Source organism: Bos taurus, chromosome X, assembly GCF_002263795.3.
Source record: "Bos taurus isolate L1 Dominette 01449 registration number 42190680 breed Hereford chromosome X, ARS-UCD2.0, whole genome shotgun sequence".
Taxonomy (NCBI): domain Eukaryota; kingdom Metazoa; phylum Chordata; class Mammalia; order Artiodactyla; family Bovidae; genus Bos; species Bos taurus.
This window is the reverse complement of record NC_037357.1, coordinates 138,688,334-138,716,245: the sequence shown is the minus strand read 5'-3', so window position 1 is coordinate 138,716,245 and position 27,912 is coordinate 138,688,334. Positions and strand designations below refer to the sequence as shown.

The window sequence follows — 27,912 nt, the reverse complement described above, 5'->3', positions numbered from 1 at the left end:
CTCCAGTTTCCCTCAGTTGCTTCTCTGGCTCCCACCTACTTCCCCCGCTCTCTAGCCACAGGGTGCTCCAGCCATCCCAAGCCCACAAGTCAGCAATCAGAACCCACCAGGGGGAGGGAAGCTTGGTACCAGAGGGAAGACCCCAACACGCAGTTTCCTGAGGCTAGGGGTGTAACGAGACCTGGGACTGTTTGTCAGAACGCCCTGGAAGATGCTGTGACCCGCAGAAGCAAAAGCTGGGGGAGGAGGACTTGGAGTGCAGCACAGGTTAGGGTGTCCAGCTCCTGCGGGTGGGAGGGGGTGATATCTACTTCCTCCAAACCTATCAGCCCGCCTCGTGGTGTTTCCTGGACTTCCCGAGGGTTGGGTAGAGCGTGGAATTCCTAGGATGCTTTCTGAACAGTAATGAAAGGGTGGGTTCAGGGATGAGGCAGGAAGGAATCTGCCTTCTCCGGGACTGCGTTTGCATTTGGCCTGGAAGGGTCTCATTTTCTACCCCAAGGCAGGAGAAAGTGCCAGGAACCACCCCGCAACCCCTTCCCCAGCCCGGAATGTGGCTTCTTTAACCCTCTCTTTCCCTCTGGGCCAAAGCAATCTGCTTCCTCCCTCCTGTGTGCTTACTTCGTTAATGCATGCACTCAGGCATCCGTGAATTATTAATTCACTCATTCACCCACTCCAGCAGACCAGCGCTCGTTCACGAATTCACAGACTCACCCATTCTTGCAGGCATTCATTCATTCATTCAGGCAGGCAGGCATGCACACAGGAACTCATTCATTCATTCAGGTACACACTCGGGAGCTCATTCACTCATTCACTCGGGCACGCACAGGGAGCTCATTCACTCATTCACTCAGGCACGCACACGGGAACTCATTCATTCATTCACTCGGGCACACACACGGGTGCTCATTCATTCATTCACTCGGGCACACACACGGGTGCTCATTCATTCATTCACTCAGGCATGTACAGGGGACTCATTCATTCACTCAGGTCTGCACACAGGAGCTCATTCATTCATTCACTCAGGCCTGCAAGCGGGAGCTCATTCATTGATTCACTCGGGCCTGTACGCGGGAACTCATTCATTCCTTCACTCAGGCATGTACAGGAGAACTCATTCATTCACTCAGGTCTGTACACAGGAACTCATTCACTCAGGCACGCACTCGGGAGCTCATTCATTCATTCACTCGGGCCTGCACACAGGAACTCATTCACTCAGGCACGCACTCGGGAGTTCATTTATTCATTCACTCAGGCCTGCACGCGGGAACTCATTCATTCATTCACTTAGGCCTGCACATGGGAACTCATTCATTCCTTCACTCGGGCACACATGGAACTCACTCATTCATTCACTCAGGGACGCACTCGGGAGCTCATCCATTCATTCACTGAGGCAGGCACGCAGGAACTCATTCATTCATTCACTCAGGCATGTACAGGGGAACTCATTCATTCACTCAGGTCTGCACACAGGAACTCATTCACTCAGGCACGCACTCGGGAGTTCATTTATTCATTCACTCAGGCCTGCACGCGGGAACTCATTCATTCCTTCACTCGGGCACACATGGAACTCACTCATTCATTCACTCAGGGACGCACTCGGGAGCTCATCCATTCATTCACTCAGGCCTGCACGCGGGAACTCATTCATTCATTCTCTCGGGCATGCATTCACTCATAACTGTGTTCTCCCCTTCGTCTACTCAGGTTCATCCGCCCGCATTACGCTTCTCTCCATCACCGAGTCTGATCAGTCCCTCCCTCCTGCGCCCAAGCACCGTGCACGCCGCACGCACCCACGCACTGTCCACGCCCCGCGCGCACTCCTCCTCCGCTCACCACACGTTCCCGCCGTACGATCACGTTTCCAGCGTGGCCTCTGCCCCGGGCCGCGCGCTGGCCTGGGGCCCTGAGGCCAGTGCAAACATTGACTTTGGGGGCGGCGTGTTAAAGGTTAGAGGTTTTAGAGCCAGGACGCCCCAGACGCCTGGATTCCGCGGGGAGGGGCCCGAGGGAGCGGGGCGGGGAGTCCGAGGTGCCCGCCTCCAGGCACTCCCTTCCGAGGGGCCTCAGCCGGGGCACCAGGCCCGGCGCGCGGCTGGGGCGGGCCGTGCGGGAGACCCCCGCCCGGGGGCGGAGCTGACCGTCTGGAGAGCCGCCCATCTTTGGGCCGCGCGCCGCCCCGCCCACCCGGGCCAGCAACTACGGGAGCGTGGAGAAGGTGGGGGGCGCCGCCGGCGATCCGGGGCCGGGGAGGGGGGCGCAGGCCTGGGCCGGGGCTGCCCCAGCGCATCACGTGGGGGCGGCCTGGGCGCGGCGGAGACCGGAGCTCCCGGAGCTCGGAGGAGGAGCGGGCCGCGGGGGTGTGGAAGGCTCGGGGGTGGGAGGTGTAGGAAGCTTCCGGAGGCGTGGTGGCAGCCTGGGCGCTCGAGGGGAGGGGGCACCCGGGAGCGGATTTGGGGCGCACTTGGGCTGCTGGAGCGCAGAGACTCAGAGAGGCGCGGGGCGCAGGGCTAGACACGCGGTGAAAGGAGTGATCGGGTGGGGGGCGCAGCGAGGCCGCTGAAGTCTCGGCCGTGGATGGGGGTGTGTGCGGGCGGGGGGCGCCTGGAGCCTGTGCCGGGCGCGGCGGGGGGACCCTGAGGACACCCGGGGGCGCCCCGGCGGCGGGAGGGCCCGCGGCTGCCCCTGCGCGCGGCGGAGACGTGGGCTGACTCGGGAGGGGCCGGGGCGTGGGGCGGTGCGGGTATCCGGAACGCCCAGCTGTCTCCGCAGGCCTTGAACTCGGAGCGGGTGGGGCCCCTGGAGACGCAGCCGACGCCTCCGCTCGGCTGGGCGGCTGGAGCCCGGGAGAGAGGCAGCCCGCCGCGCCTGGGCGCCCTCGGCCACGTGGTGCCCATCGCGCGCTGCGCCCACACCATGCCTGGTAAGCGGAGAACCCTCCTGGCGGCCAGCCTCCGTAGCCTGGGTGAGATGGACTGCGCTGGGGGCGGGGGGACCCCCACCTCCCCGCTGTGCCCGCACAAAGTGGTCCCCAAACTCTTCAGCGCCCACCATGCTGTATCCGCCCAGCCCCTCGCTCACCCCGGGGGCTGGAGAGCTTGGTGACCTTTGGTGCGACTGGCGGGACAGTGGGTCTCAGCGGCTGGGAAGGGCTGAGCTTTAGGGACCTGTGTGGCTGTTGTTCAGTGGCTCAGTCGTGTCTGACTCTTGGCGACTCCACGAACTGCAGCGCGCCAGGCCTCCCTGTCCATCACCATCTGCCCGAGTTTGCTCAAATTCACATCCGTTGAGTCTGTGCTGCCATCCAAGGGGCTCGTCCTGGGTCGCCCCCTTCTCCTCCTGCCCTCAAAAACAGATGGTCAAGGGGCACTGAGATTTGGTAATTTTCCTTCTGTGAAAGCTTAGCCCTTGGAGGTTGGGCGGACCATTTTCTTGGCAGGCACGGAACTGTGTGAGAGGCTTACCGACGTGCAAAACCATGGGAAGTTCGCGGTCGTAAAACTCTGGGAACACAGAGCGTCTTTGGTCCTCAGCAAGATCAGACCAGAGACAGAGTTGCTTATTCCCGTATAAAGATCTGGGGTTAATCCCCGCTGCAGGGCAGCAGGCTGCCTTTGGTGGGATGGCTGGGACTGTGGTGAGCCCTGACTCCCAAGGGCTTCAACTGCATCCTCTCCGCCTGCCCTCGGGTTGGCGGGGACATCCATTTGGGACAGTGGACCTCAGAGGCTTAGAAATGGGATGATAAAATGTAGCCTTCACCCATGGGAAAGATGTCTGTCCTGTTCTGTTTGTTTGGGTTTTTTTGTGTGTCTGGGGAAGAGGGCTGGTTTGGCCAGCTCACCCGGCATGTGGGATTTTGCCTTGCTGACTACGAGTGGAATCTGGGCCCCCAGCAGGGAGAGCTTGACATCCTAACTGCTTCCCCGCATACATGCCAAGTGTCTGAGTCGTAACCGACTCTTTGCTCCCATGGACCGTAGCCCTGCCAGGCTCCTCTGTCCATGGGGGTTCTCCAGGCAAGAATACCAGAGTGGGTTGCCATTCCCTTCTCCAGGGGATCTTCCCGGACCAGGGATTGAACCCCCATCTCCTGCATTGGCAGGCGAATTCCTTACCACTGAGCCACCTGGGGAGCCACACCTAACCACTTGCCTGCTGGGAAATTCCCGCCTGTTCCTGTTTTTTTTTTGTTGTTCTTTTTATCATGAAGACAATCTCTACTTGCACCCAAGTCAGGCCTGATCATTCATGAGAGCATTAACAACAACAAAAAAAAGTTTCAGGTTGCTTTTTATTCAGAGGAGCGATTTGGTAATAAGTCGCCAGGCGGCTTCTCAACTGTTTCCCACCTCTGTGCCTTAGAGAGGCAAAGTTGTTTGGGCCGATTTCCTGCTGTAGGCTGCAAGGTTCTGTTGATGTGTGTTCCAGGGAGCGGCTTGGAGCTCTCCAAAAAAAAAAAAATACGCGTTTTCTGGAAACCGGCGAGGGTCTGTATAAATGGTAGCATTCAGGAGGGACGTTCGGACACATGGCCGTCGGGCTGGGCAGCGTGCTGGAGAGACCCCACTGGGGATTCAGCGCTCTCAGCCGGGAACAAAACGCGCCTTTGAGTGAAAGAGGAGGGCCCCCCCACCCCGCCAAGGAAGCCAGGGGTGTTATTTTGGGGGAGTGGTTGTTAGGTGGGTGGAAGGGGAAGGAGGCGAGGAATCGGAGTAAACATTTCTTCCCGACCCCTCATAAAACCAGCAGCTGCCGCTGTCTGCAGGGTGAAGTAGACTTTGGGAGATGTATTTTTTTTTCTTTTTCATCCTGGGGTTGGAGGACAGCCACCAGTCCTGTTTGTGTTCCATGCCAGACGTCCCCACCCTCACATCCCGTCAAGTGGAAACTCGGCCTTTCAGCGTGGCTGCGTACGTGCTCAGTGGCTCAGTCATGTCCAACTCTTTGCCACCCCACGGACTGTAGCCGGCTAGGCTCCTCTGTCCGTGGAATTCTGCAGGCAAGAATACTGGAGGGGGTTGCCATGCCCTCCTCCAGGGGATCTTCCCCACCCAGGGATCGAACCCATGTCTCTTATGTCTCCTGCATTGGCAGGCGGGTTCTTTACCACCAGCGCCACCTGCCAAGCCCTAAATAGATGGATAGATAGATGTTGTTAATATTAATAGATAATAATAGATGCACAGAGCATACATAAATATAGGTGATAGCTAAGTAGATGATAAATACGTGGATAGATAGATGTCATTAATATTAATAGATAATGATAAGATGCATAGAGGATACGTGGGTATCAAGATACGTAAGTAAGTAGATATATAGATGGACAAAGAAAGGTAAAGAAAGTAAAGTCCTTCAGTCGTGTCCGACTCTTTGCGACCCCCTGGACTGTAGCCCACCAGACTCCTCCGTCCATGGGATTTTTCCAGGCAAGACTACTGGAGTGGGGTGCCATTTCCTAGACAGATGTTATTAATGTTAATAGATGATGATAGCTAGGTAGATGATTAGATAGACAGCCATCTCTGGAGCTGCAGACGCATTCTGAGTTTTCCCTGTCAGTAATAACTCATGGCCGAGATGCCAGGAATCCTCATCTTCTCCTTAATCCAAGAAGAACCCCAGCCAGGGGTAGACAGGAGGCCCTTGGGCAGGTGGGCACTCACCCCAGCAGAATGTCAAGGTTAAAACAGGAAAACGGGCCCAGGAATGCTGGGTCCTGCGATTCTTTCCGGGGTGACTTTGTCTTTGGAGGCGGGGAGGGCGCGGGGGCCCCAGGGGAGCGCCATCTGGCCTTTGAGAACTGAGCTGTGTGTGTTCCAGCCCCAGACCAAACGCTGCGAATGTTAATTTGGCTGTGGCCAGCTCGGGAGCCAAGGCCCGGATCTCCTGATCCCCTTGGTTTCGTCCTGGCGAAATCAGAATCAAGCTGTTTAAAATTCCTTGTGAACATCCACATCACGCGTTCTTCGAACTTGGAACTGCAGTCAGTCTCATCAGCTGTTGGAGTTTCTTTCCCTGCTGCGGAGACCCTGGGGAAACGGGATTTTTGGTGAATGAAACAGTCTTCCTTTCTCTTCTGAAGCCCGTCTCCTTGGCTTCATACACCCTTGAGTTGAAGTCTTGCCAACGACTGGGGTGTGTGCGATTTAACTAATGGGTCTGGCGGTTCCCTTTTGAGAGCCCGGTTCTTTTGGCAAAGTGGGGGGGAATCCTCGTGGTAACTCGGATCAATCCGAGTGTTGTTTCTACCTTGGCTTTGTGTTCACCCGAGACCTAAAAGTTTTGGGTGAGTTTTTGAGACTTGAATGGAGAATCAAATAAGCAGTCTGAGCTAGGCACGTGTGTCGTTCTGGAGCAAAAGGATATTTTATTGTTTTAACTGAAGGATGGTTAATTTACAATATCGTGTTGTTTTCAGCAAAGTGATTCAGTTATAAATATGCACGAAAGTGGAAAATTCTTGTTGGGCTTTCCAGGTGGTGCTAGTGGTAAAGAATCTGCCTGCCAGTGCAGGAGACCTGGGCTTGATTCCTGAGTCAGGAAGATCCCCTGGAGAAGGAAATGGCAACCCACTCCAGTATTCTTGCCTCGAGAATCCCAGGGACAGAGGAGCCTGGTGGGCTACAGTCCATGGGGTCGCAAGAATTGGACATGGCTGAGCATATATTCATTTATATATTGTGTATATGTCTATATCTACATATACTTGGTTATAGATGTTTTTATACATATATGTATATATTCGTATATTTTAATTTTTATATATGTGTGTATTTTTTTTTTTTTATTTTGGAGATAGGGGCATTGCATGTGAGATCTTAGATCCCCAGACCAGGGATTGAAGCCATGTCCCCTGCAAAGCGAAGAACATAGTCTTAACTGCTAGACTACTAGGGAAGTCCCTCCGTATTCTTTTTTTTTTTTTAATTCTTTTCCATTATAGGTTATTAGAAGATATAGAGTTCCCTGTGCTGTACAGTAGGTCTTTGTTACTTGTTTATTTTATATGCAGTGTCTGTTTGTATATAAGCAGAGTATATGATTAAAATTTCCTGGTGTATATAAACAGATACAGTGTATAAACTTAGATCTGTTCATCAGCACCAGGAAATTTTAATCACACTTTGCTTGACTTAGTCTCATATTTAGTGTTTCCTGCGTCCACGTGGGTTTTCTTTTCTTTTTGAAGAATTTTCTTTTTTAATTTTTCAATGAAAGAATGCACGTGAAATGTCCCTGAAGCGTATTTTGGAATATGCACGCATGCATGCTAAGTCGCCTCAGTCGTGCCTGACTCTTCACGACCCCGTGGACTGTCCTCCGTCCATGGGATTCTCTGGGCAAGAACTCTGGAGTGGGTGGCCACGCCCTCCTCCAGGGGATCTTCCCCACCCAGGGATCGAACCCGCGTCTCTCACGTCTGCTGAATGGGCAGGCGGGTTCTTCACCACTGGCGCCAGCTGGGAAAGTCTTGTCCAGTCCCGGTCGTGAAGCTCGAGAGAGTCAGAGGTGGCGCTCAGCCGCACCGCTGAGCCCCGAGGCCGGGCGGGAACGTAACCCGGCTGTCCCCGTCCACAGTGTCCGACCAGGCGTTTGTCACGCTGGCCACCAACGACGTCTACTGCCAGGGGGCCCTGGTGCTGGGGCAGTCGCTGCGGGAGCACAGGGCCACCCGGAGGCTGGTGGTGCTCGTCACGCCTCAGGTGTCCAACCCGCTCAGGTAAGACTCGCGCACGCACACCCGGCTCTGCAGACCGTAGAAGCTGGGGGAGGTTCTGGGCCGTGGTCCGTGAGCTCGGACCGGCGCACGCGTGGTGGGGCTGGGATGCTTGCAGAAGGGCTTGCGGTTGTTACTAGAGGAAGGGGTCCTGTTTCAGAATCCTGACACGCAACGCCACGCGTGTGTAGAGCAGCTCCTTGCCTCAAATATGGGGATCCACGTCATTGATTCGGGGGCGGGGGGGCGTGGGGGACTTGAGGAGCGACCGTCCCACTAGTCCACATGCATGCACACTCCTTAAGTCGTGTGACAATCTCTGCGACCCCCGTGGACTGTAACCTGCCAGGCTCCTCTGTCCATGGGATTCTCCAGGCAAGAACACTGGAGTGGGTAGCCATTGCCTCCTCCAGGCGACCTTCCCAACCTCGGGATGGAACCGGTGTCTTCTGCATAAGCAGGTGGGTTCTTTACCATTGAGACATCTGGGAAGCCCACATCGTGAGCTAAGTTAAAGCATTTTTATTTTCCTTACATTTTTATTGAAATATAGCTGAGAGACTGAGGCAAAATCTGACAGACTGGGGTGGGGCATGTACCTGAGCTATTATGTGACAGAAAGATGAACGTTGGAAGGGAAAATCTGATAGAAACTAGGGGGTTCTGAGGCAAATTCTGACAGACACTCAGGGGTTCTGACATAAAATCTGACGTAAACTAAGGGGTTCTGAGGTAAAATCTGACACACGAGGTTCTGAGGTAAAATCTGGCAGGACACAGAGGGTTCAGGGGTACAATCTGACAGAAACATGGAACTTCTGGGGTGAGATCTGACAGAAAGATGAACATTCTAAGGTAAAATCTGATAGAAACGAGGGGGTTCTGAGGCAAATTCTGACAGACACTCAGGGGTTCTGACATAAAATCTGACAGAAACTAAGGGGTTCTGAGGTAAAATCTGACACACGAGGTTCTGAGGTAAAATCTGGCAGGACACAGAGGGTTCAGGGGTACAATCTGACAGAAACATGGAACTTCTGGGGTGAGATCTGACAGAAAGATGAACATTCTAAGGTAAAATCTGATAGAAACGAGGGGGTTCTGAGGCAAATTCTGACAGACACTCAGGGGTTCTGACATAAAATCTGACAAAAACGATGGGGTTCTGAGGAAAATCTGACAGGACATAGTGGGTTCAGGGGTAAAATCTGACAGAAACATGAACCTTCTGGGGTGAGATCTGACAGAAAGATGAACATTGTAAGGTAAAATCTGACAGAAGCTAGAGGTCTCTGTGGTGAAATCTGACATAAAGTAGGGGTTTCTTAGGCAAAAATCTGACAGCCAATAGGAGGATCTGAGATAAAAATCTGACAGAAGGAGTTTCTGAGATGAAATCTGGCAGGAAGAAGGAACTTCTGAGGTAAAATTTGACAGAAAGACAGTCTTTCTGAGGTAAAATGCTTGCAGAAAAAAATCTTGTTTTTTTCCCCCAACTTCCTGGTTGGCATTAGTTGTAAAGAAGCTGCCTGCCATTGGAGGAGACATAAGCAATGTAGGTTCGATCCCTGGGTTTGGAAGATCCCCTGGAGGAGAAAATGGCAACCCACTCCAGTATCCTCGGTGGAGAATCCCATGGACAGAGGAGCCTGATGGGCTGCAGTCCATGGTGTCGCCAAGAGAGGGACACGACTGAGCACATATATTTGTACAAAGATTTTTATCCCTCCAGAACCTTTTAGAGAAAAACACTTCAGCATATACTCCCACAAAATGAAATGTGAGCACCAAGGGACAGAGTATCTTGTGTGAAACGGTCTCCTGGTCTCCTAGAACTCGGCCTGTCTTTTCCCAGGGTTATCCTCTCAAGGGTGTTCGATGAGGTCATCGAGGTGAACCTAATAGACAGTGCGGACTACGTCCACCTGGCCTTTCTGAAGAGACCTGACCTCGGGATCACCCTCACCAAGCTCCACTGCTGGACGCTCACCCGTTACAGCAAATGCGTCTTCCTGGATGCAGACACACTGGTGAGTGTGCAGGAGGGGGAGGTCCAGACCTTCTGCCTGGCGAGGAGCCGCCCACTCAAAGATCACGCCCCTCTCTCCATCAGCAGGCTGCTAGCCCGTGCTGGTGGGTCCCCACCTGTTGAGCTCCTTTAATGGACCGGAACCTGGTGGTCCGGAGTCGACGATAAGGAAGTAAAGGATGGAAGGAGGCTGATATTCCTTGGTTTACACAGAAAGCCAATAAATCCCCTGACACGGGGCTTGCTCTGTTCACAAAGCCCTCAGGCGCCCTCTCAATGTGGGGAAGGCGCAGAGCACCTTCTCGAGAGGGTCTTAGAAGCCCGGGCAGGAAAGTGAACTCAGAGAGCCTCTGAGCTCCAGGGGATCAGCCTGAAAAAGAGAGGGAGAGAAAGAGAGAGAGAAAGAAAGACGTGGAGACCAGAGCTCTGATGGAGCAAAGGTGTTTTATTCAACATTGTGTATGTATTTATACTGTCTTCCCCGGTGGCTCAGAGGTTAAAACATCTGCCTGCAATGCGGGAGACCCAGGTTCGATCCCTGGGTCGGGAAGATCCCCTGGAGAAGGAAATGGCAACCCACTCCAGTATTCTTGCCTGGAGAATCCCATGGATGGAGGAGCCTGTTAGGCTACAGTCCATGGGATTGCAAAGAGTCAGACACGACTGAGGGACTTTACTTCACTTATACTGTCTTACACGATAGCTATTTTCAGCAGAGATAAAATCAAAACTTACAAGTTATCAAGAAAACATGAGGTCACCCATATGAAAGAGAGAGTTGTAAATAACCACTTGTACCATATGGTTCATAAGAAGGAAGAGGGTGCTTATCACTGTATGGAAAAACTAACGAAGGAAATGCCTGGATTTCTTAGTCCCAGGAGAGGCTTGCCTCCCCTCTTAATTCCTGAATATTCAGGAATTAATAAGGAACAGAGGATTCCCGACAGATCGAAAGCAGCACACAGGAAGCCTCCTGTTAAATGCTTCCTGACACCCACCGGGTAATGTTCATCTCTACTACCAACATTTAGTCAGTCAACATCGGGTAGAAGACACCCAATAGTGTTGCTGAGAACACTGGGTTAGTTGAAGGCCCGTCCCTTCCCTAGGACGAGTGATTTCATTATGTCATCTGCACAAAATAAAATATTGGAAAAATACTCTTCTTTGATTGTACCGTGAATTATACAGTCCTGGTGGGACTGGAAACCTGGCTTCTTAGGCTATAGCATCTCCACTGTAGTCATCTGGGGTAGTGACCCTCGGTGTTGGAGCCAAGGTCAGGTACTTTCACAAATAGCCATTGGAACGTCGAAATGTGAAATGAGATTGGAGTGTTGGAGATCCATTCTGGGTTGTCCTGGTTGTGCAAAGGTGGTCTAGAAAGATGGAGGCGTGGAGAGGAAAATCAGAATAGAGGAACAATCAGAGTAATATTTTTTTTTCCCAAACAGAGCACAATTTATAAAGCCAATAGGTGTGCTGGAGAGGAGTACTGTTAGTGGTCAAGCTCTCGCAGGCTGATATGCTATTGACTTGCAAACCTCCGTGTTTGTGGATTTCCAGTCTCGTAGGTCATGTTTGCTGGATAGAAGAGAATAAATACAATTAAGAGCAATACAGTTAAGAGCATATCATCAATATACTGGGGCTTCCCTGGCGACTCAGACGGTAAAGAATATTCCTGCAGTGCAGGAGACCCAGGTTCGATCCCTGGGTTGGGAAGATCCCCTGGAGGAGGAAATGACAACCCACTCCAGTACTCTTGCCTGGAGAATCCCATGGACAGAAGAGCCTGGTGGGCTACAGTCCATGGGGTTGCAAAGAGTCTGGCACAACTGAGCGACTAACGCATCAATGTACTGACTTGCAAACCACTATGTTCATGGATTTCCAGGCTTACTGGTTACATTTGCTAGATGAAAGAGAATAAATACAATTAGTTAAATGTTTAAGTGTTCCACAGAGGATCTTAAGAACCTGGAGATGATAATTTTGCTTAATAGATGGTGTTGCTTCAATGGTGTCTCCTGAAATGAAACCAGGGAGCAATCTGATACACACATTCTTCTCTTTGGAATATAAGCTTCAAAGAAGAGGGTCACTCAAAAATTCGGTATAACTGTCCCATCACAGACCATTGTCTGGTTCATCATGAAGTTCCTGTTGCATTTCTCACTTGTATGTTAATACACGACTGACCGGGGAATTTTTGCAGAAAGTAATGCCTGTGGATGGTGATTTGTTAAGTAAGTGAATACCAAAACACTTCCATCAGGAATGTTCGGGTAACAGAAGACGTGGTTCAATCTCTTGGGAAGATCCCCTGGAGAAGAGCATGGCAACCCACTCCAGTATTCTTGCCTGGAGAACCCCATGGACAGAGGAGCCTGGTGGGCTACAGTCTACGGGGGCTCAAAGAGTTGGGCACGACTTGGTGACTAAGCAACCAGAAGCTTCCAGGCAAATTCCCTTTTGTGATCAACTTGTCCTTGTCTGGATATTTCCTGGGAGCTAAACAAAGGAATTTTAGCTTAAGGCTCATTCCATTGGAGGCAGGCAGTTCCTGGAGACAAGAGATGGGCCATTGTGTAGCATTTAAGCTCAAGTGCAACATCCCTTTAGGGATATGTGTGCTCAGTCCTGTCTGACTCTTTGTGACCCCATGAACTGCAACCCCAGGCTCCTCTGTCCATGGGATTCTCCAGGCAAGACGACTGGAGTGGGTTGCCATTTCCTTCTCCAGGGGATCTTCCCAACCCAGGGGATCGAACCCATGTCACGTCTCCTGCGTCTGCTGCATTGGCAGATCGGTTGTTTCCCCCCAAGCCACCTGGGAAGCCGTCTGCTTCATCCCTTTAGTGATGAACTTGTAGCAGAAGCAGTTGAGCACAGAAGTTCAAGTCACAGACACAGATTCAATATGGAGTCAGACTGGTTCTCTCCCGTCACGTCGTACGGGGGGGCCCCACGCTCTGTCTCCCCAGGTGCTGTCCAACATCGATGAGCTGTTCGACAGGAGGGAGTTTTCTGCGGCCCCGGATCCCGGGTGGCCGGATTGCTTCAATAGCGGGGTGTTTGTCTTCCAACCCTCGCTGGAGACGCACAGCCTCCTGTTACAGCACGCCACCGACCACGGCAGCTTTGATGGTACGTTGAGGGGCAGCTGGACGTTTGTGGACCGGAGTGGGGCTGTGGCCATCCCTTTGACCCACCGGCACTTCCTCCCCGCCACCTTGAATCTGTGAATAGCAAGTTAAAGATGGGGATTGAGGGACTTGCCTGCTGGTCCGGTGGCTAAGACGTCAAGCTCCCAGTGCAGGGGGCGAAAACTACACCATTCGTTATTCACTTCTTTGGCTATGCTGTAACTCTCTAGGGGCAGACCAAGGCTTGCTGAACAGTTTCTTCAGTAACTGGTCCACCGCCGACATCCAGAAGCACTTGCCCTTCATCTATAACTTGAGCAGCAACACCACGTACACCTACAGTCCTGCTTTTAAACAGTGAGTTTCATAAGTAGTTATACTTTATGAAAAAATGTCACAGATGTGTCCCTTTTTACACATTTTAAAAATAATAGGTTTTATATATAGTTTCAGTTAGATTTTCTTATAAAATATGAAAGGTATACCTATAACTACAAATTTTTTGAAAATGTAGTTATTATGTAGAGTATATATTTTTATTAATTCATTTTTTTATTGAAGGATAACTGCTTTCAGATTTTTATTGTTTTCTGTGAAACCTCAATATGAATTATGAGTATAAGGGCTTCCCTGGTGACTCACACGGTAAAGGATGTGCCTGCCAGTGCCGGAGATGCATGTTCCACCCCTGGGTTGGGAAGATCCCCTGGAGAAGGGAATGGCAACCCACTCCAGTCTCCGTGCCTGGAGAATCCCATGGACAGAGGAGCCCGACGGGCTACAGTCCATGGAGTCGCAAAGAGTTAGACGCTAAATAACCAGGGATGGCACCCACACTTCCTGCGTTAGAATGCAAAATACTAACTCCTGGACCATCAGGAGAGTCCCAGAGTGGGCACAGTGGGCCATACAGAACACACAGATCTCTGGGGAGAATATGATATCAAAATTTCATAAGAAAGCAATGAATTAAGAAAAAAATGTTTTCAAAGCTGTGAGGTTGGTGCGAGTGGCGATAACAATCAGTTCAGTTCAGTTCAGTCGCTCAGTCGTGTCCAACTCTTTGCGACCCCATGAATCGCAGCACACCAGGCCTCCCTGTCCATCACCAACTCCCGGAGTCCACTCAGACTCAACGTCCATCGAGTCAGTGATGCCATCCAGCCATCTCATCCTCTGTCGTCCCCTTCTCCTCCTACCCCCAATCACTCCCAGCATCAGAGTCTTTTCCAATGAGTCAACTCTTCGCGTGATAACCATAAAAAGACAAAAATGAAGAGGGGAAAATTTCCCGTCTTGCCCAAGATGCCAGTTTTCAGGTCTGCAGCTTTCATTCTCTGCTATGAAATCTATTTTTTAAAAAATCTGTCATCGTTTTCAGGGTGAGATGATTTGGGCTACGAAACCACCCACCTTTCTAAGACTCCTGATTTATTCTTTCTGTTGTGGGGAGCATCCCAGTGGGTTCTGATTATGTTTCTTGGTCTACAGAAATATGAAAGACTGCCAACGTGGACTGACTGTAAACAATTTTTCTTTTTCAATGCAAGTCTAAGTGGCTGTCACGAGAGGATCATCCCTGAGCCGTCGAGGTGCATCTTACTGTCTGTGACGAGTCCTACGGTGATCACTGGCTTTCTGTTTTTTTTTTTTTACCTGTATTAATTTGTGTCTGTGTTTCTTCCTCAGATTTGGCTCCAGTGCGAAGGTGGTCCACTTTCTGGGGTCCTCAAAGCCTTGGAACTGCAAGTACAATCCCCAGACGGGCTCCGTTTTGGAGGAGGGCTCCGGGCGGGCCGACCAGCATCACACGTCCTTCCTTAACCAGTGGTGGGGAATTTACCACCGTAGCATCTTGCCCCTTTGTGAAGATATCCGGAACAAGGACCACCACGCGCCCCCAGGTCACACGGTAAGGTCCTGAAACCCCAGAGTTGAAACCGGGGATTAGAAACAGACAGAAACCGGGGATCAGTTCTCTATGATCTACACTTGGGCATTTTCTTCAAAGGCAGACTCCCCACGTTCTTGTGTGGAATCTCTTCTCATTGTTAATTTTTTTTTTTTTTAAAGACAGATATAGGATGTGTGTGAGTCGCTCAGTCGTGTCCGACTCTCTATGACCCCATGGACTGTAGCCTGGCAGGCTCCTCCGTCCATGGGATTTTCCAGGCAAGGACACTGGAGTGGGTTGCCATTTCGTTCTCCAAGATATAGGCTATTATAAGCAATCACCAAGTTACATTAAAAAAAAAAAAAATCTGTCAATGTTTCAGAGGCAGATTTTCTAGGTAAATTTTTGTTTTTTATAATACACTACATTTTTATTTCCAAGAAAGGCACTTTCAAAGGGGTACTTGAAGGATGTTGCGTCTTTAACCTATCGGCCACTTTTGTGCTGATCAAGTCCATTAAAAATTTGACAACTGTAAATGCATTTTTGTTTCTAATATCCAAATACTTATTTTCTTATTTTAACTATGAGCCTCTTTCTGAGAAGAAGAAGTTGGACTTCAAATTATAACATAGTTCTACGACCTCACAAATAGTTTTCAGTTAAATTAGGGTGTTGGCTCTTGGACAGTTCTCCATTCCAATAAAGTAAATTACATCCCCCCCAAAAAACATCAAGTGGTAACCAATTTGCATAATATAATTGTATCAAATACCATGTTATATACCTAAAACTTACACAATATTATATATTAATTATATCTCAAGACAGTTTGGGGGAAAAACAAAGAAAAATATAAAAACCTTTCCCTTTAGAAGAGAACACAAAAATCTGTCAAGGACTACAGTCATGGAAGAAATAAGAATTTTTAAGTTCAATTTTAAAAAATATTTATGTATGTGGTCGCACCAGGTCTTCACTGGGGCATGTGGTTATCTAGTTCTCCGCCCAGGGATCAAACCGGAGTCCCCGCTCACGGGAAGCCCAGAGTCTTAACCACTGCACCCCCAGGGAAGTTCAGGAATAGTTCACCGTTTATAGACATGTTTATTTAAAAATGAGGGAATTAGAAGATATTAAATAATGCCGACGCACACCAGAAAGGAATTAGACGAGGAAAGATGCGTTATTTCACCCCAAGAAATAAAGGCCATAGTTGGAGGTTAAGGACCTGCCAAAGCTTTAGATCCTGCACCACTGTCATCTGTATGCATGCCCTGTATTTCATGTAGGAAGATGCTGAAAGAGGCGGGCATTTTTTTTCTTTTTTTTTGGTGCAAAATCGTGAATGTTTCATGAGCAGAACTGTGGCTGCGGTTTACCAAACTGACGCAGAAATAATCATTTAAATTAGCCGGCTTCATCAGGGAAAGAGCCACTCATTGATTAAGTGGCTGGAAATGACTGATTATAGATGTCATTGGAGCGGGCATTCTCCACTTGCTGTCCTTGATTGAAGAGGCCGTTGAAGGTGGTGTCTGAAGAGGGCTTTTCAGGTTCTGGAATGGGCACCCATTTGATTTTTTTTTTTAAACTATAATGCTGCACGCTCTCCGTACTGGAGTTTCTGCAGTGAATTTCAACAGGTAGACAAAAGACCTTTTAAGGTAAGGTCCCAGTAAATTATATTTCTCGGTTTGTTTTTAACGGGAACATTTACTGGTACAGTGTAGTCCAGTGTCTGCAAATACATGCATTGGGACCTTGAAAAGAATTCACTTTTTAGTGTTTTTACTGCAGTTTTTTTTTGGTGGAGCTGGGTGCTATTTTGCAGTCAGAACCAAAACTTTCTTGCAACATCTCAGATGGTCCAGTGGTTAAGAAGGTCCATTCACCTTCCAATGCAGAGAGCAGGGGTTTGATCCCTGGTCGGGGAACTAAGACTCCCCATGCTGTGCATTGTGGCCAAAAGATTGAGGAGAAGAAAAAAAAAAAACAAAACTTTCTCTGACCATCGGAGACAATCAAATAGGAGTTTATTCAGACCTTGTCGCTGATAGCAAAGTGCTGTTCCTTTCTGCCAAGCAGTCTGCTTAGGCTGTCTTTTTTTTTTTTAATGGAGTCGCTCAGTTCTGTCAGACTCTTTGCGACCCCATGGACTGTAGCCCACCAGGCTCCTCTGTCCGTGAGATTCTCCAGGCAAGAATACTGGAATGGGTTGCTATTCCCTTCTCCGAGGGATCTTCCCAACCCAGGGTTGGAACCCACGTCTCTTGCATTGCAGGCGAGTTCTTTGCTGCTGGGTACTGGGTTGTATATGAAGAAAGATAAAGCAGATTCAGGTGGTTCTAAGAAATGAAACATTGAGAGCCATGTGGGGAGCCTGTGCCATGGGGTCCTTCTTACCTAGAGCAATAATGTGAATGTGGATGTTAGTGAGATTGGCAGAAAGGTCAGGAGTCCCTTGGACTGCAAGGAGATCCAACCAGTCCATCCTAAAGGAGATCAGTCCTGAATATTCATTGGAAAGACTGATGCTGAAGCTGAAGCTCTGATACTTTGGCCACCTGATGGGAAGAACTGCCTCATTGGGAAAGACCCTGATGCTGGGAAAGACTGAAGGTGGGAGGAGAAGGGGGCGACAGAGGATGAGATGGTTGGATGGCATCGCCCACTCGATGGACATGAGTTTGAGCAAGCTCTGGGAGATGGTGAATGACAGGGAGGCCTGGCGTGCTGCGGTCCACGGGGTCGCAGAGAGTGGGACACGACTGAGCGACTGAACAACACGGGCAACTTTGCTGAGTGTGAACGTTTTCACGCAGGCTCACCTCGGAGGCGCTGGGGTGCCGTGTTCCAGTGCAGCGGCCGCGGCAGAGGGGTCGTGTGCGAATCCAGCAGAGGGGCCCAGGCAGGCTTGCTCTGCTGACGCCTCGGAGAGGATCATGGGGGTGGAGGAAGACATCCCTACTCGGGCAGCGTGCCCTTCCGAAGAGGTCAGTCCATTTGCTCTACGCACGGGCAATGAAGGCTCAGTCTCACTGGTTACCATGGAGATGGGGGATGCTCCCTGGAACCCCCGGACGTGGGGCGTGGGGAGGAGGATGGGAGGAACCCGTCTTCAGGTTGCTCTGGCACCAGTGTGAAAGGGTCTGTCACCCAGTCACGTCCGAGGAGTGCATCTAGCTTGTCTATGCAGGTGGTACTGGAAGCCGGTCCTGATTAATCTCTGGCCTCAGCCCCAAAGTGTGAGATCAGAGTCTGGCTCCTCCAGCCCGAGCTGTGTGAGCTCAGACAAGTTGTGCCAACCTCTCTGGGCGCCTGTCAGCTCATCTGAGTGATAATAATAATACCGCTGTCTCACAAAAGGGTGGTGAGGCTGTTGTTGTCCAGCCGGTCCGTCATGGCCGACTCTCTGCAACCCCATGGGCTGTAGCCCGCCAGGCTCCTCTGTCCGCGGGATTCTCCAGGCAAGAAGACTGCAGTGGGTTGCCTTGCCCTCCTGCAGGGGATCGTCCCGAGCCAGGGATCGAACCCGCGTCTCTTAAGTCTCCTGCACTGGCAGACGGGTTCTTTACGACAGCCGCCTGGGAAGCCCCGTAACAATGCTGTCATGGTTTCAGCGGCAGAGGGTGGGGACTCAGGCATTCACATACATGCATCCATTCTCCCCCAAACTCCCCTCCCATCCAGGCTGCCACATAAAAGCCATTTTCAAGCCCCTCTGTCTCTCGCGAGACTTAGCATGACTTCACTGATGGGGGTGGGATTTGGGGGCCCCATGGAAAGGACGTTGTCCTTTCCGGTATCTCGCGAATAGCTTTCCGGGGTCTGTTTCTCGCTTATGGTAAGACAATGGACGTTTCGATTTTAGCCGACGTTTCTATGGGACGTTTCTCTTCTGTAACTTTAACATGGGATCAGTGATGGGCAGGCAACTTCCGTGCATTAGCAATTTTTGAGTTGTGAATTCATAACCACCCAAACAAATTGAAAAAAAGAAAAAGACACCGGTTTGCACCATGGAGGTGGCTGGGAAGTGAGCTTATTTCTAATTTTTTTTTTTTTTTTCATTTCTTCTGCTGTACCCTGGGGTTTTCCCAGCACCTGCCTCTGGGCCCAGGAAACGCCTCATGTGGGTTAAGCAGAAAGCGTCCGCCTTGCAGGAATGTGAACACTCTGTGGATTAAGCCCTTAGGTTCCTGTAGAACCGCCTCCCTGCTCTGCCAGCAGGAGCCACCCCCGCAATGGGAATTTAAAATAAGAAAAACTGAAGTGTACTCGATTTACCACACTGTGGTGAGTCTCGCGTGTCCAGCAGAGTGCTTCAGTCATTTATTTTTTTTCAGATTGTTGTCCATGACAGGTTACATTACAACATACTGAATATAATAACCTCTGCCATACAGGAGGTCCTTTGCGTCCTGGTTTTTGATAAGAGTTGGCAAACATTTAAATCGCGTTAAGTGTTTGACAGTCAGACTCTATGGGGAATCTCTCAGAAATAAATAAATGAAAGGAAATAATTATATAAATGATTATATACTTTAAATAATAAATATAAGTATTAATATAAATGTATTATATTAATGTATTAACATAATTAGAAATAAAATATAATAATTTTATATTTATAAATAAAAACAAATACAATATAAAGTAATGTAAATATACTGCTGCTACTGCTAAGTCGCGTCAGTCGTGTCCGACTCTTCGTGACCCCATAGACGGCAGCCCACCAGGCTCCCCCGTCCCTGGGATTCTCCAGGCAAGAACACTGGAGTGGGCTGACATTTCCCTCTCCAATGCATCAAAGTGAAAAGTGAACGTGAAGTCGCTCAGTCGTGTCCGACCCTCAGCGACCCCATGGACTGCAGCGCACCAGGCTCCTCTGTCCATGGGATTTTCCAGGCAAGAGTACTGGAGTAGAGTGCCATTGCCTTCTCCTAATGTAAATATAGATAAATATAAATAATATATTTATATTATAATTCAATATAGTATTAATCGATATATTAATATGATTAACAAATTAATCTATACAAACATAATTTATATAAATAATATAGTATAATTGATCAATGTAATTAAACAATATATTAATTATAAAACATTAATATAGTCATATCGATATATTATAAACATAAATAAAATAGAAATAATTTTATTCAAATGAGTATAAATTAATATGAATATATGTTATATTAATATATTAATGTAAATAAATAAAATTAATAAATAAAAAACTTTCCAACTGCAATGGTTAGTTTTATGAGTCAAGTTGAGCAGAGTAACAGATGCACAGATAGCTGGTGAAACATTATTTCGGGGTGTGTTTCTGGAAGAGATTAGCATTTAAGGAAGTGTCTATCAGGACTTCCCTGATGGTCTAGTGGTTAGGACTCCCTGGTTTCAGTGCAGAGGACCCTGGGTTCAATCCCTGGGTGGGGAGATCCTGCATGTTGTGAGGCGTGGCCGGAGAAAAAACAAAACACAAGAAAGAAAGTCTGTATTGACCATTTTCCGATGGGCACGTGTGTCTAAAATTGAGAAAGTCATGGCCCTTCTATACGTGAATGTCACTCAGTCGAGTCCGAAAGTAAATAAAATAAAAAATGTTTAAAAAATAAACTTTGGGGGAAGAAGTGGGCAGAAGACCTAACTAAACATTGAGGTCCCAAGAAGACATGAAAGTGAAATTTGCTCAGTCGTGTCCGACACTTTGAGACCCCACGGACTTCACAGTCCATGGAATTCTCCAGGCCAGAATGCTGGAGTGCACGGCCTTTACTTTCTCCAGGGTGTCTGCCCGACCCAGGGATGGAACCCGGGTCTCCCGCATTGCAGGCGGATTCTTTACCAGCTGAGCCACCAGGGAAGCCCAAGAATACTGGAGTGTTTAGCCGTTCCCTTCTCCAGCAGATCTTCCCAACCCAGGGATTGAATCCGGGTCTCCTGCATTGCAGGCAGATTCTTAACCAGCTGAGCTATAAGGAAGGTGTCCTTTTTACCGTGTATGTGCCTATATTTCATTATTTTACACTCCAAGATCATCTTTCTGGAGAAGGGAATAGCAACCCACTCTGGTATTCTTGCCTGGAGAATCCCATGGATAGAGGAGCCTCGCAGGCTGCAGTCCATGGGGTCACAAAGAGTCAGACGCAACTTAGGGACCGAACAACACAGCAGACGTCTTTGCAATTAATTTTTCTGCTTTGCTGCCATCTACTGACCATCGAGTGAATGACCCACGCTGGGTTCTTTAGGGAATTTGGAACCCAAATTGGCAACCCCTCACTGCCCTCCCCCCAAAAAAGAGAGAGAGGTTATTTTCATAAATCCTGTAAATATGCAAGAGACAGGTCTGGAATGCTTATTTCAGCAGCCTTTGTATGGCCGACTTTCTGCGACCCCGTGGACTGTAGCCCGCCAGGCTCCTCTGTCCATGGGATTCTGCAGGCAAGAATTACTGGAATGGGTCACCATGCCCTCCTCCAGGGGATCTTCCCGACCCAAGGATTGAAGCCACATGGCTGCATTGCAGGGGGATTCTTTACAGTCTGAGCCACCAGGGAAGCCCAAGAATACTGGAGTGTGTAGCCGTGCCCTCCTCCAGGGGACCTTCGTCACCCAGGGATGGAAACCAGGTCTCCTGCAGCTGCTGCCTTCCTGGCAGATTCTTTACTGTTGAGCCCCCACGGAAGTCCCAGCCCCAGTACACGCAGGTCAGCTTCTGGTCTGCGTCACGGCCAGCCGACGAAGTCATCTAATGACCCAGGATTCCTGCCGTTCCTCTGCTCCATGCCCTTCCAAAGCGGCTCCTTGAGAAACAGTTTTCGCTTCCACGCTGAAGCCACCCGATGATGCTCGTGACGTGTTCAGTTGTCTCCTGCCCGCTGGGATGGTCTTCACCATGTGCCACCCCGGGTAGAGTCGAGAAGAGCCGCTTGCATGGTTTTCTGTGGGGTTTTGTCTTCCTGTGGCGTTCCAGCTGAAATCAGAAGAGGTCCTCATGGGACGGGACCTTCACCCGACCTGTGGGGACACGGGAGAAAAACTGTCTGCCACCTGACCACCCAGTCTGAGTCGGTGATGCCACCCAGCCATCTCATCCTCTGTCGTCCCCTTCTCCCGCCTTCAATCTTTCCCAGCATCAGGGCCTTTTCCAATGAGTCAGCTCTTCTTATTAGGTGGCCAAAGGATTGGAGTTTCAACTTCAGCCTCAGTCCTTCCAATGAATATTCAGGACTGACTTCCTTTAGGATGGACTGGTTTGAACCTCCTTGACCGGCTTCTAGTCCGGCTGTATTTGTACTCGTGGAGGCAGACGAACGCAGATGAGGCATTTTTCGTTATCTGCATGAAGTATTGTCCTAACTTTGCTTTTTTTTTGTTTTTAGACGGTAGGTTGGCGGGAAATAGAGACTCGAGCTGAAGTGCGACGCAACGTGTTTTCAGCACCCTCCCCCCAGTTTGCAGACCTCTCAGAGATCCAAACCAGTTCGGTATAACTCGCTTCCTTTTTTTTTTTTTGAAATGGCTGTACCACGCAACACAGGGGATCTGAGTTCCCTCAGCAGGGATCGAACACACAGCGCCTGCAGGGGCAGACTTTTTTTCTTTTTTAAAAATTTTTTTTATTATTATTTTTTTTTACTTTACAATCTTCTTAAACGGCGCCTGTTTCTCTGTTTGCCTATGTCGGTCGGCCACCAAAGGAGACGCCCCACGTGTTTCTCCTCTATCCCGTGACATTTCTGAATGGTTTCCCCCTGGTGGTGGTCATGAATCGCTTTACTTTCCAGGTGGATAAGACACCTGGGTTTTTGCCCGCCTGAATCCCTGAGGTTCTCTTCTATCTTGCTTTAGGAAGAAATACAAAAGTGTTAGACGTTCAGTTGTGCCCCCGACTCTTTGCGACCCCATGGACTGCAGCCCACCAGGCTCCTCTGTCCATGGGATTCTCCAGGCAAGAATACTGGAGTGGGCTGCCATGCCTTCCTCCACGGGATCTTCCCGACCCAGGGATGAAACCCGAATCCTTTATGTCTCCTGCGTTGGCAGGCAGATTCTTTACCACTGAGCCTCCAGGGAAGCCCATACATATACACGGACCTATTTCAGATTCTTTGGCCAGGTAGGTCATTACAGAGTACTGAGCAGAGGTCCCTGTGCTGTCCAGCAGGTCCTTGCTGGTTCTCCATGTTAAACACAGCAGTGTGTCCATGTCCATCCCAGACTCCCTGACTATCCCTTCCCCATCCTTCCCCCTGGGAACCCTAAGGTTATTATAGCGTATTGAGTAGAGTGCCCTGTGCTGGTCAGCAGGTCCTTCTTAGTTATCTATTTTATATATAGCATCAATAGTGTATATATGTCAATCCCAATGTCCTCATTTGAAAGATTAACCCTTACATCACATAACAAATGTCAGCCTCTCACCTTTTGCAAAAAGTAACAGGGAGAAGTTCAGAGTAGTAAATCACACCAAATGACTTAAAAAATTTTTTTGTTGTTTTATTGACTGTGCTGTGCAGCTTGTGAGATTTGAGTTTCCCCATCAGAAATTGAGCCAGGGCCCTCGGCAGCGAAATTGAGGAGTTCCAACCAGTGAACCGGGGCTCGGTGGGTAAAGAATCCGCCTGCAATGCAGGAGACACAGGTTGGATCCTTGGGTCGGGAAGATCCCCTGGAGAAGGGAACGGCAACCCACTCCAGTATTCTCACCTGGAGAATTCCATGGACAGAGGAGCCTGGCAGGCTACAGTCCATGGGGTCGCAAAGAGCAGAACACGAATGATTGACTAAACCACTGCCATACTACCCACTGGACCACTGGGGCGGGGTGGTTGCCCTAAATTGCTTACTTTTTTTTTTCTTTTTTTTGCACAAACCATTTGTTTGATCCTAAGGAGAAAGAGTTCTCTGTCGTTCTGGTTCAGGCTGTGGTTCTGGGAAGCCCCCTGCAGACTAACGATGCAATGATTCTGTTTGCAGCGGCGGGCGGAGAAGGCGGGAGGTGCCCCACCCGAGGACGCCTTGGAACCCAGCCGGGAGCCCCCTGCGGATGTCAGCAGGGACCCCAGTCCCCAGGACGCTCTGGAGGTGGTGTCCCCTGTCCCGACCGTTCACCTCGTGCAGCTCCCATGATGGGCGCTGTGGGCTCTTGCAGCAGCCACCTGTGTACACGCACGGGCCTTACCGCGGTTTCAGCCTTGCTTGTTGAGATGAGAACCTTCATCTCCCGCTGTCTCGGATTCACCTGGCTTTTCTCTGGCCTTTGCCCTTGGCGGGCAGTACACCCGCTTTCCTGTCCTCAGCTCTGATCATCCCGCCCGTTTTCTCTTGCAACGCTGTTCTGCAGGGGCTGGGCTGTGTTTTCTGCACCCTGAGCTTGGGAGGTGATGCACAGACATAAAACCTGGGAAATTTGAGGGGTGGGTGGGGGGGTGTTTTGATCTAATCAAGCATGCATGGATTTCTTCTTGCAGAAGTAAATGAAAGATGCTTTCTTCCTAAGTCTACCTCTTACGGACGCTCTGGTCTTACATTTCAGTCGCTCTGATGATGCATTTAAGGAAGTGGATGGCTCATGTCTCTAATACGATGTAGTAACACTTTTGTTGCTGGTGCTGTTGTTCAGTCGCTAAGTCGTGTGCACACCCTGCAGCACGCCAGGGGTTTCCTTGCAGTGACGACTGACAATAGTGAAGAAAAGGGGTGTCCTTCACCATTTCACAGCGTGTGCCCAAACTCAGGTCCATCGAGTGATGTCCACTCAGTGATGCCATCCAACCATCTCATCCTCTGTTGCCCCCTTCTCCTCCTGCCCTCAGTCTTTCCCAGCATCAGGGTGTTTTCTTATGAGTCGGCTCTTCACATCAGATGGCCAAAGTATCGGACCTTCAGCTTCAGCATCAGTCGTTCCCAGTGAATATTCAGGGTTGATAATAGTCGGAGGAAATCTAGCTCAAGAGCTGACTCATGGCTGGGCGGAGGATAAAATTGGTATTGATGTTTTTTGTTGTGCCTTGGTCTGCAGAGGCCGCTGTAACAAAAAAAGACCACAGTCTGGGTGGCTTCTGAATAACATGAAATGTTACTTCTCGCAGCTCTGGAGGTTGGGTGTCCAAGTTTCAGGCACCAGCAGGTCTGGGGTCTGGTGAGAACCCCTCTTCCTGGCTCACAAGCGTCTCCCTGTGGGCTTGTCTTTCCCCAGGTGGGCCTGACCATTTCCGTCTCCCAGATCTCCATCGAAGAGAAGCTCAAGGTCCTGAGTCCCGAGGAGGAGCGGAGGAAGTGGGAGGAGGGACGGATGGATTACCTGGGGAAGGACGCCTTCGCCCGCATTCAGGAAAAGCTGGACCGCTTCCTGCAGTGACCACACTGTTCTGACGAGCGGTCCTGTTCCATCAACGTCCCAACGTTCCGAGGAGGAGCTCTTCACCCACGTGCCTCTGTTTACGGTCAACCCACCTGAGTGCCTTCTGCCCACCCCGTGGTCCATCCAAAACCCAGCTTGAAGCCCCGTGTGACCCAAGCTCCCCATGCCTCTCAGGCTTCCCCAGGGACGTCCTGTCTCCTTTATGTCTTGTTAGCAAATCACTGAGGATGGTGCCTGCAGCCATGAAATTAAAACACACTTTCTCCTTGGAAGAACAGCTTTGACCAACCTAGACAGCGTATTAAAAAGCAGAGACATCACTTTGCCCACAAAAGTCCGTCTAAGTCAAAGCTATGGTTTTTCCAGTAGTCATGTGTGGATGTGAGAGTTGGACCATAAAGAAGGCTGAGCGCCAAATTGATGCATTGAATGATGGTGTTGGAGAAGACTCTTGAGAGTCCCTTGGACTGCAAGGAGATCCAACCAGTCCATCCTAAAGGAAATCAGTCCTGAATATTCATTGGAAAGACTGATGCTGAAGCTGAAGCTCTAATACTTTGGCCACCTAATGGGAAGAGCTGACTCATTGGAAAAGACCCTGATGCTGGGAAAGATTGAAGGCAGGAGGAGAAGGGGATGACAGAGGATGAGATGGTTGGATGAGATGGTTGGATGCCATCACTGACTCGATGGACATGAGTTTGGGTAAACTCCAGGAGTTGGTGATGGACAGGGAGGCCTGGCGTGCTGCAGTCCATGGGGTCGCAAAGAGTCAGACACGACTGAACAAGTGAACAACAGCAGTGAAAGAGAACATGAGTATAGCTTTCTGGTCAACCCTGGGTCTCTGGACTTGCTTGAAGGAGCTCAGGATTTTCTCCTGGACTGATAAAACCACGTCCGTCCTCTGTAGGATTAGCTTGAAGCACTGCAGAGCTTCAAACGAATAGCACTCAGAAAGGTACTGAGCTCCCTGAGAACCTTCCAGAATGATTAAGTCCTTTTCTTGAAGATGGGGTCAACGTTCGGATGTCTTGAGTGTGACTGTGGTGTGAATTTTGCCAAGAGTGGCTGACAGACACCACGGCTGTGCTTTCTCTTCTGCAGAAATACTCAGGGGGACTTCAAAGTGTCTTGACATAGTCCCCGTGGCGACACGTCAGAAATATTTGGAAGGAGATTCTAGCTGGCTTGGGAGAGATGACCTCTTCCAAACTGGTTTACCTACTGGTGTAGAAGACGTCCCAGATGGCGCTAGTGGTAAAGAACTCTCCTGCTAACGCAGGAGATATGGGTTCGATCCCTGGGTCCGGAAGATCCCCTGGAGAAGGAAATGGCAACCCACTCCAGTTTTTTTTCTTTTTTTCCATTTTGAACTTTTTATTTTGTATTAGGATGTAGCCGACCAACAATGTTATGATGGTTTCAGATGGACAGTGAAGGGACTCAGCCTGATACATAGGGGTATCCATTCTCCCCCAAACTCCCCTCCCATCCAGGCTGCCACGTGGCACTGAGCACGCAGGAATAAGCACCCAGGGTTTACGCCCAAGGGTCATGTGCTCATGGCGAGTGGATCTGGGGAGGCTGTTTCTCTGGAGGCGAATCCGCGCGGGGTCGAGGACACTGGACTGCCCTTGGCTGGGTCTCACTACCTCACCTCACAGCTGCACTCGCGGGCCTCGGTGAGCCAATGCAACTCAGCTATGTGGGGACAATCCTCTGTTTTGTGACCCTAGACGCTGTAATTCCACGGGAAAGCCTTACTTCAGAAGCATCCAAGTTCTGGAAATGAATGCAGTGTGTCAGACCCTCTCAGGGAGTCAGTGTTTGTGGCCACCGCAAGGATAATTAAAGCCAGGTGTCAGCTGCTGTCCTAAGAGGAGGAGATGCTGGCCACCACAAAGATGATTAAAGCCAGACATGGGTCGCTGTACTAAAGACAAGATGTGGGTTTTAAATGTTTGAGTGGTTTATTTATAGCTTCCCCAGGTGGCTGAGTGGTAAAGAATCTGCAGGAGGTCTCAGGTTTGATCCCTGGCTCGGGCAGATCCTTGGGAGGAGGAACTGGCAACCCACTCCAGTGTTATTGCCTGGAGAATCCCGTGGACAGAGCAGCCTGGGGGGCTACAGTCCATGAGGTCGCAGAGTCAGACATCACTGAATGGCTGAGTACGTCCTATTGAAAATTGTGACATGGGTTTGTAAGAAGGTTGAGAGGGCTTTGTTTAAATCCACGTGGGATCCGAGTGGACTTCTGGGGTTTGTTGTAGCGTTTGCTGTGAGAGGCGCCCGCTATGGAGGGGCTTTTATTTCTTCTCTGTGGATGAATGATCTGGCGTCTTGGTTGGTCTCCTACATATGATGCTTCAGGGGCTACTACCAAAGAGCCGTGGGGACGAACTCCTTGGGTGGGCTGGGTGGGGGGAAGGTGATGGTTGCCAACCATCACAGTAATCCCTTAGGCTTGTTTTGGGGAAACATGATGTTGGACTGTAAGATACAAAAGGCCAATTCTATGTCCATGAGAGGAGAACCCCGGATGGTGAACATCGGAGTCCAGCTTCTCCGAAGAGGACCCTCCGTACGAATGCTCCGACAGCTCACTGGCTTCAAGTCTAGACTCAACTCGGATCTCTCTCCCATATTATGAAGTCTGTCCGTCTGGATGAAGGCTAGCGCATGGCAATTAAAATCCTAGGACGGCAA

General features: G+C 49.9%; 1 protein-coding gene across 9 annotated transcripts; it reads left to right on the top strand.

Moving 5' to 3' along the window:
* The first annotated feature begins 1,680 nt into the window (after positions 1-1,680).
* Positions 1,681-27,912, top strand: GYG2 (glycogenin 2). 9 transcript variants are annotated; one of them, XM_059883936.1, is made up of 11 exons: positions 1,681-1,971; positions 2,794-2,944; positions 7,606-7,747; positions 9,600-9,774; positions 12,764-12,926; positions 13,156-13,282; positions 14,615-14,837; positions 17,645-17,815; positions 22,220-22,324; positions 23,817-23,924; positions 25,039-27,912. In XM_059883936.1, exons 1-11 carry the CDS (start codon positions 1,684-1,686, stop codon positions 25,198-25,200), a joined length of 1,815 nt encoding a protein of 604 aa, XP_059739919.1. In that variant the 5' UTR covers positions 1,681-1,683; the 3' UTR covers positions 25,201-27,912. The 9 variants fall into 9 exon arrangements, with proteins under 9 accessions (XP_059739919.1, XP_059739915.1, XP_059739917.1 ...); XM_059883939.1 differs by lacking the exon at positions 1,681-1,971 and adding an exon at positions 2,065-2,239; XM_059883940.1 differs by lacking the exon at positions 1,681-1,971 and adding an exon at positions 2,207-2,381.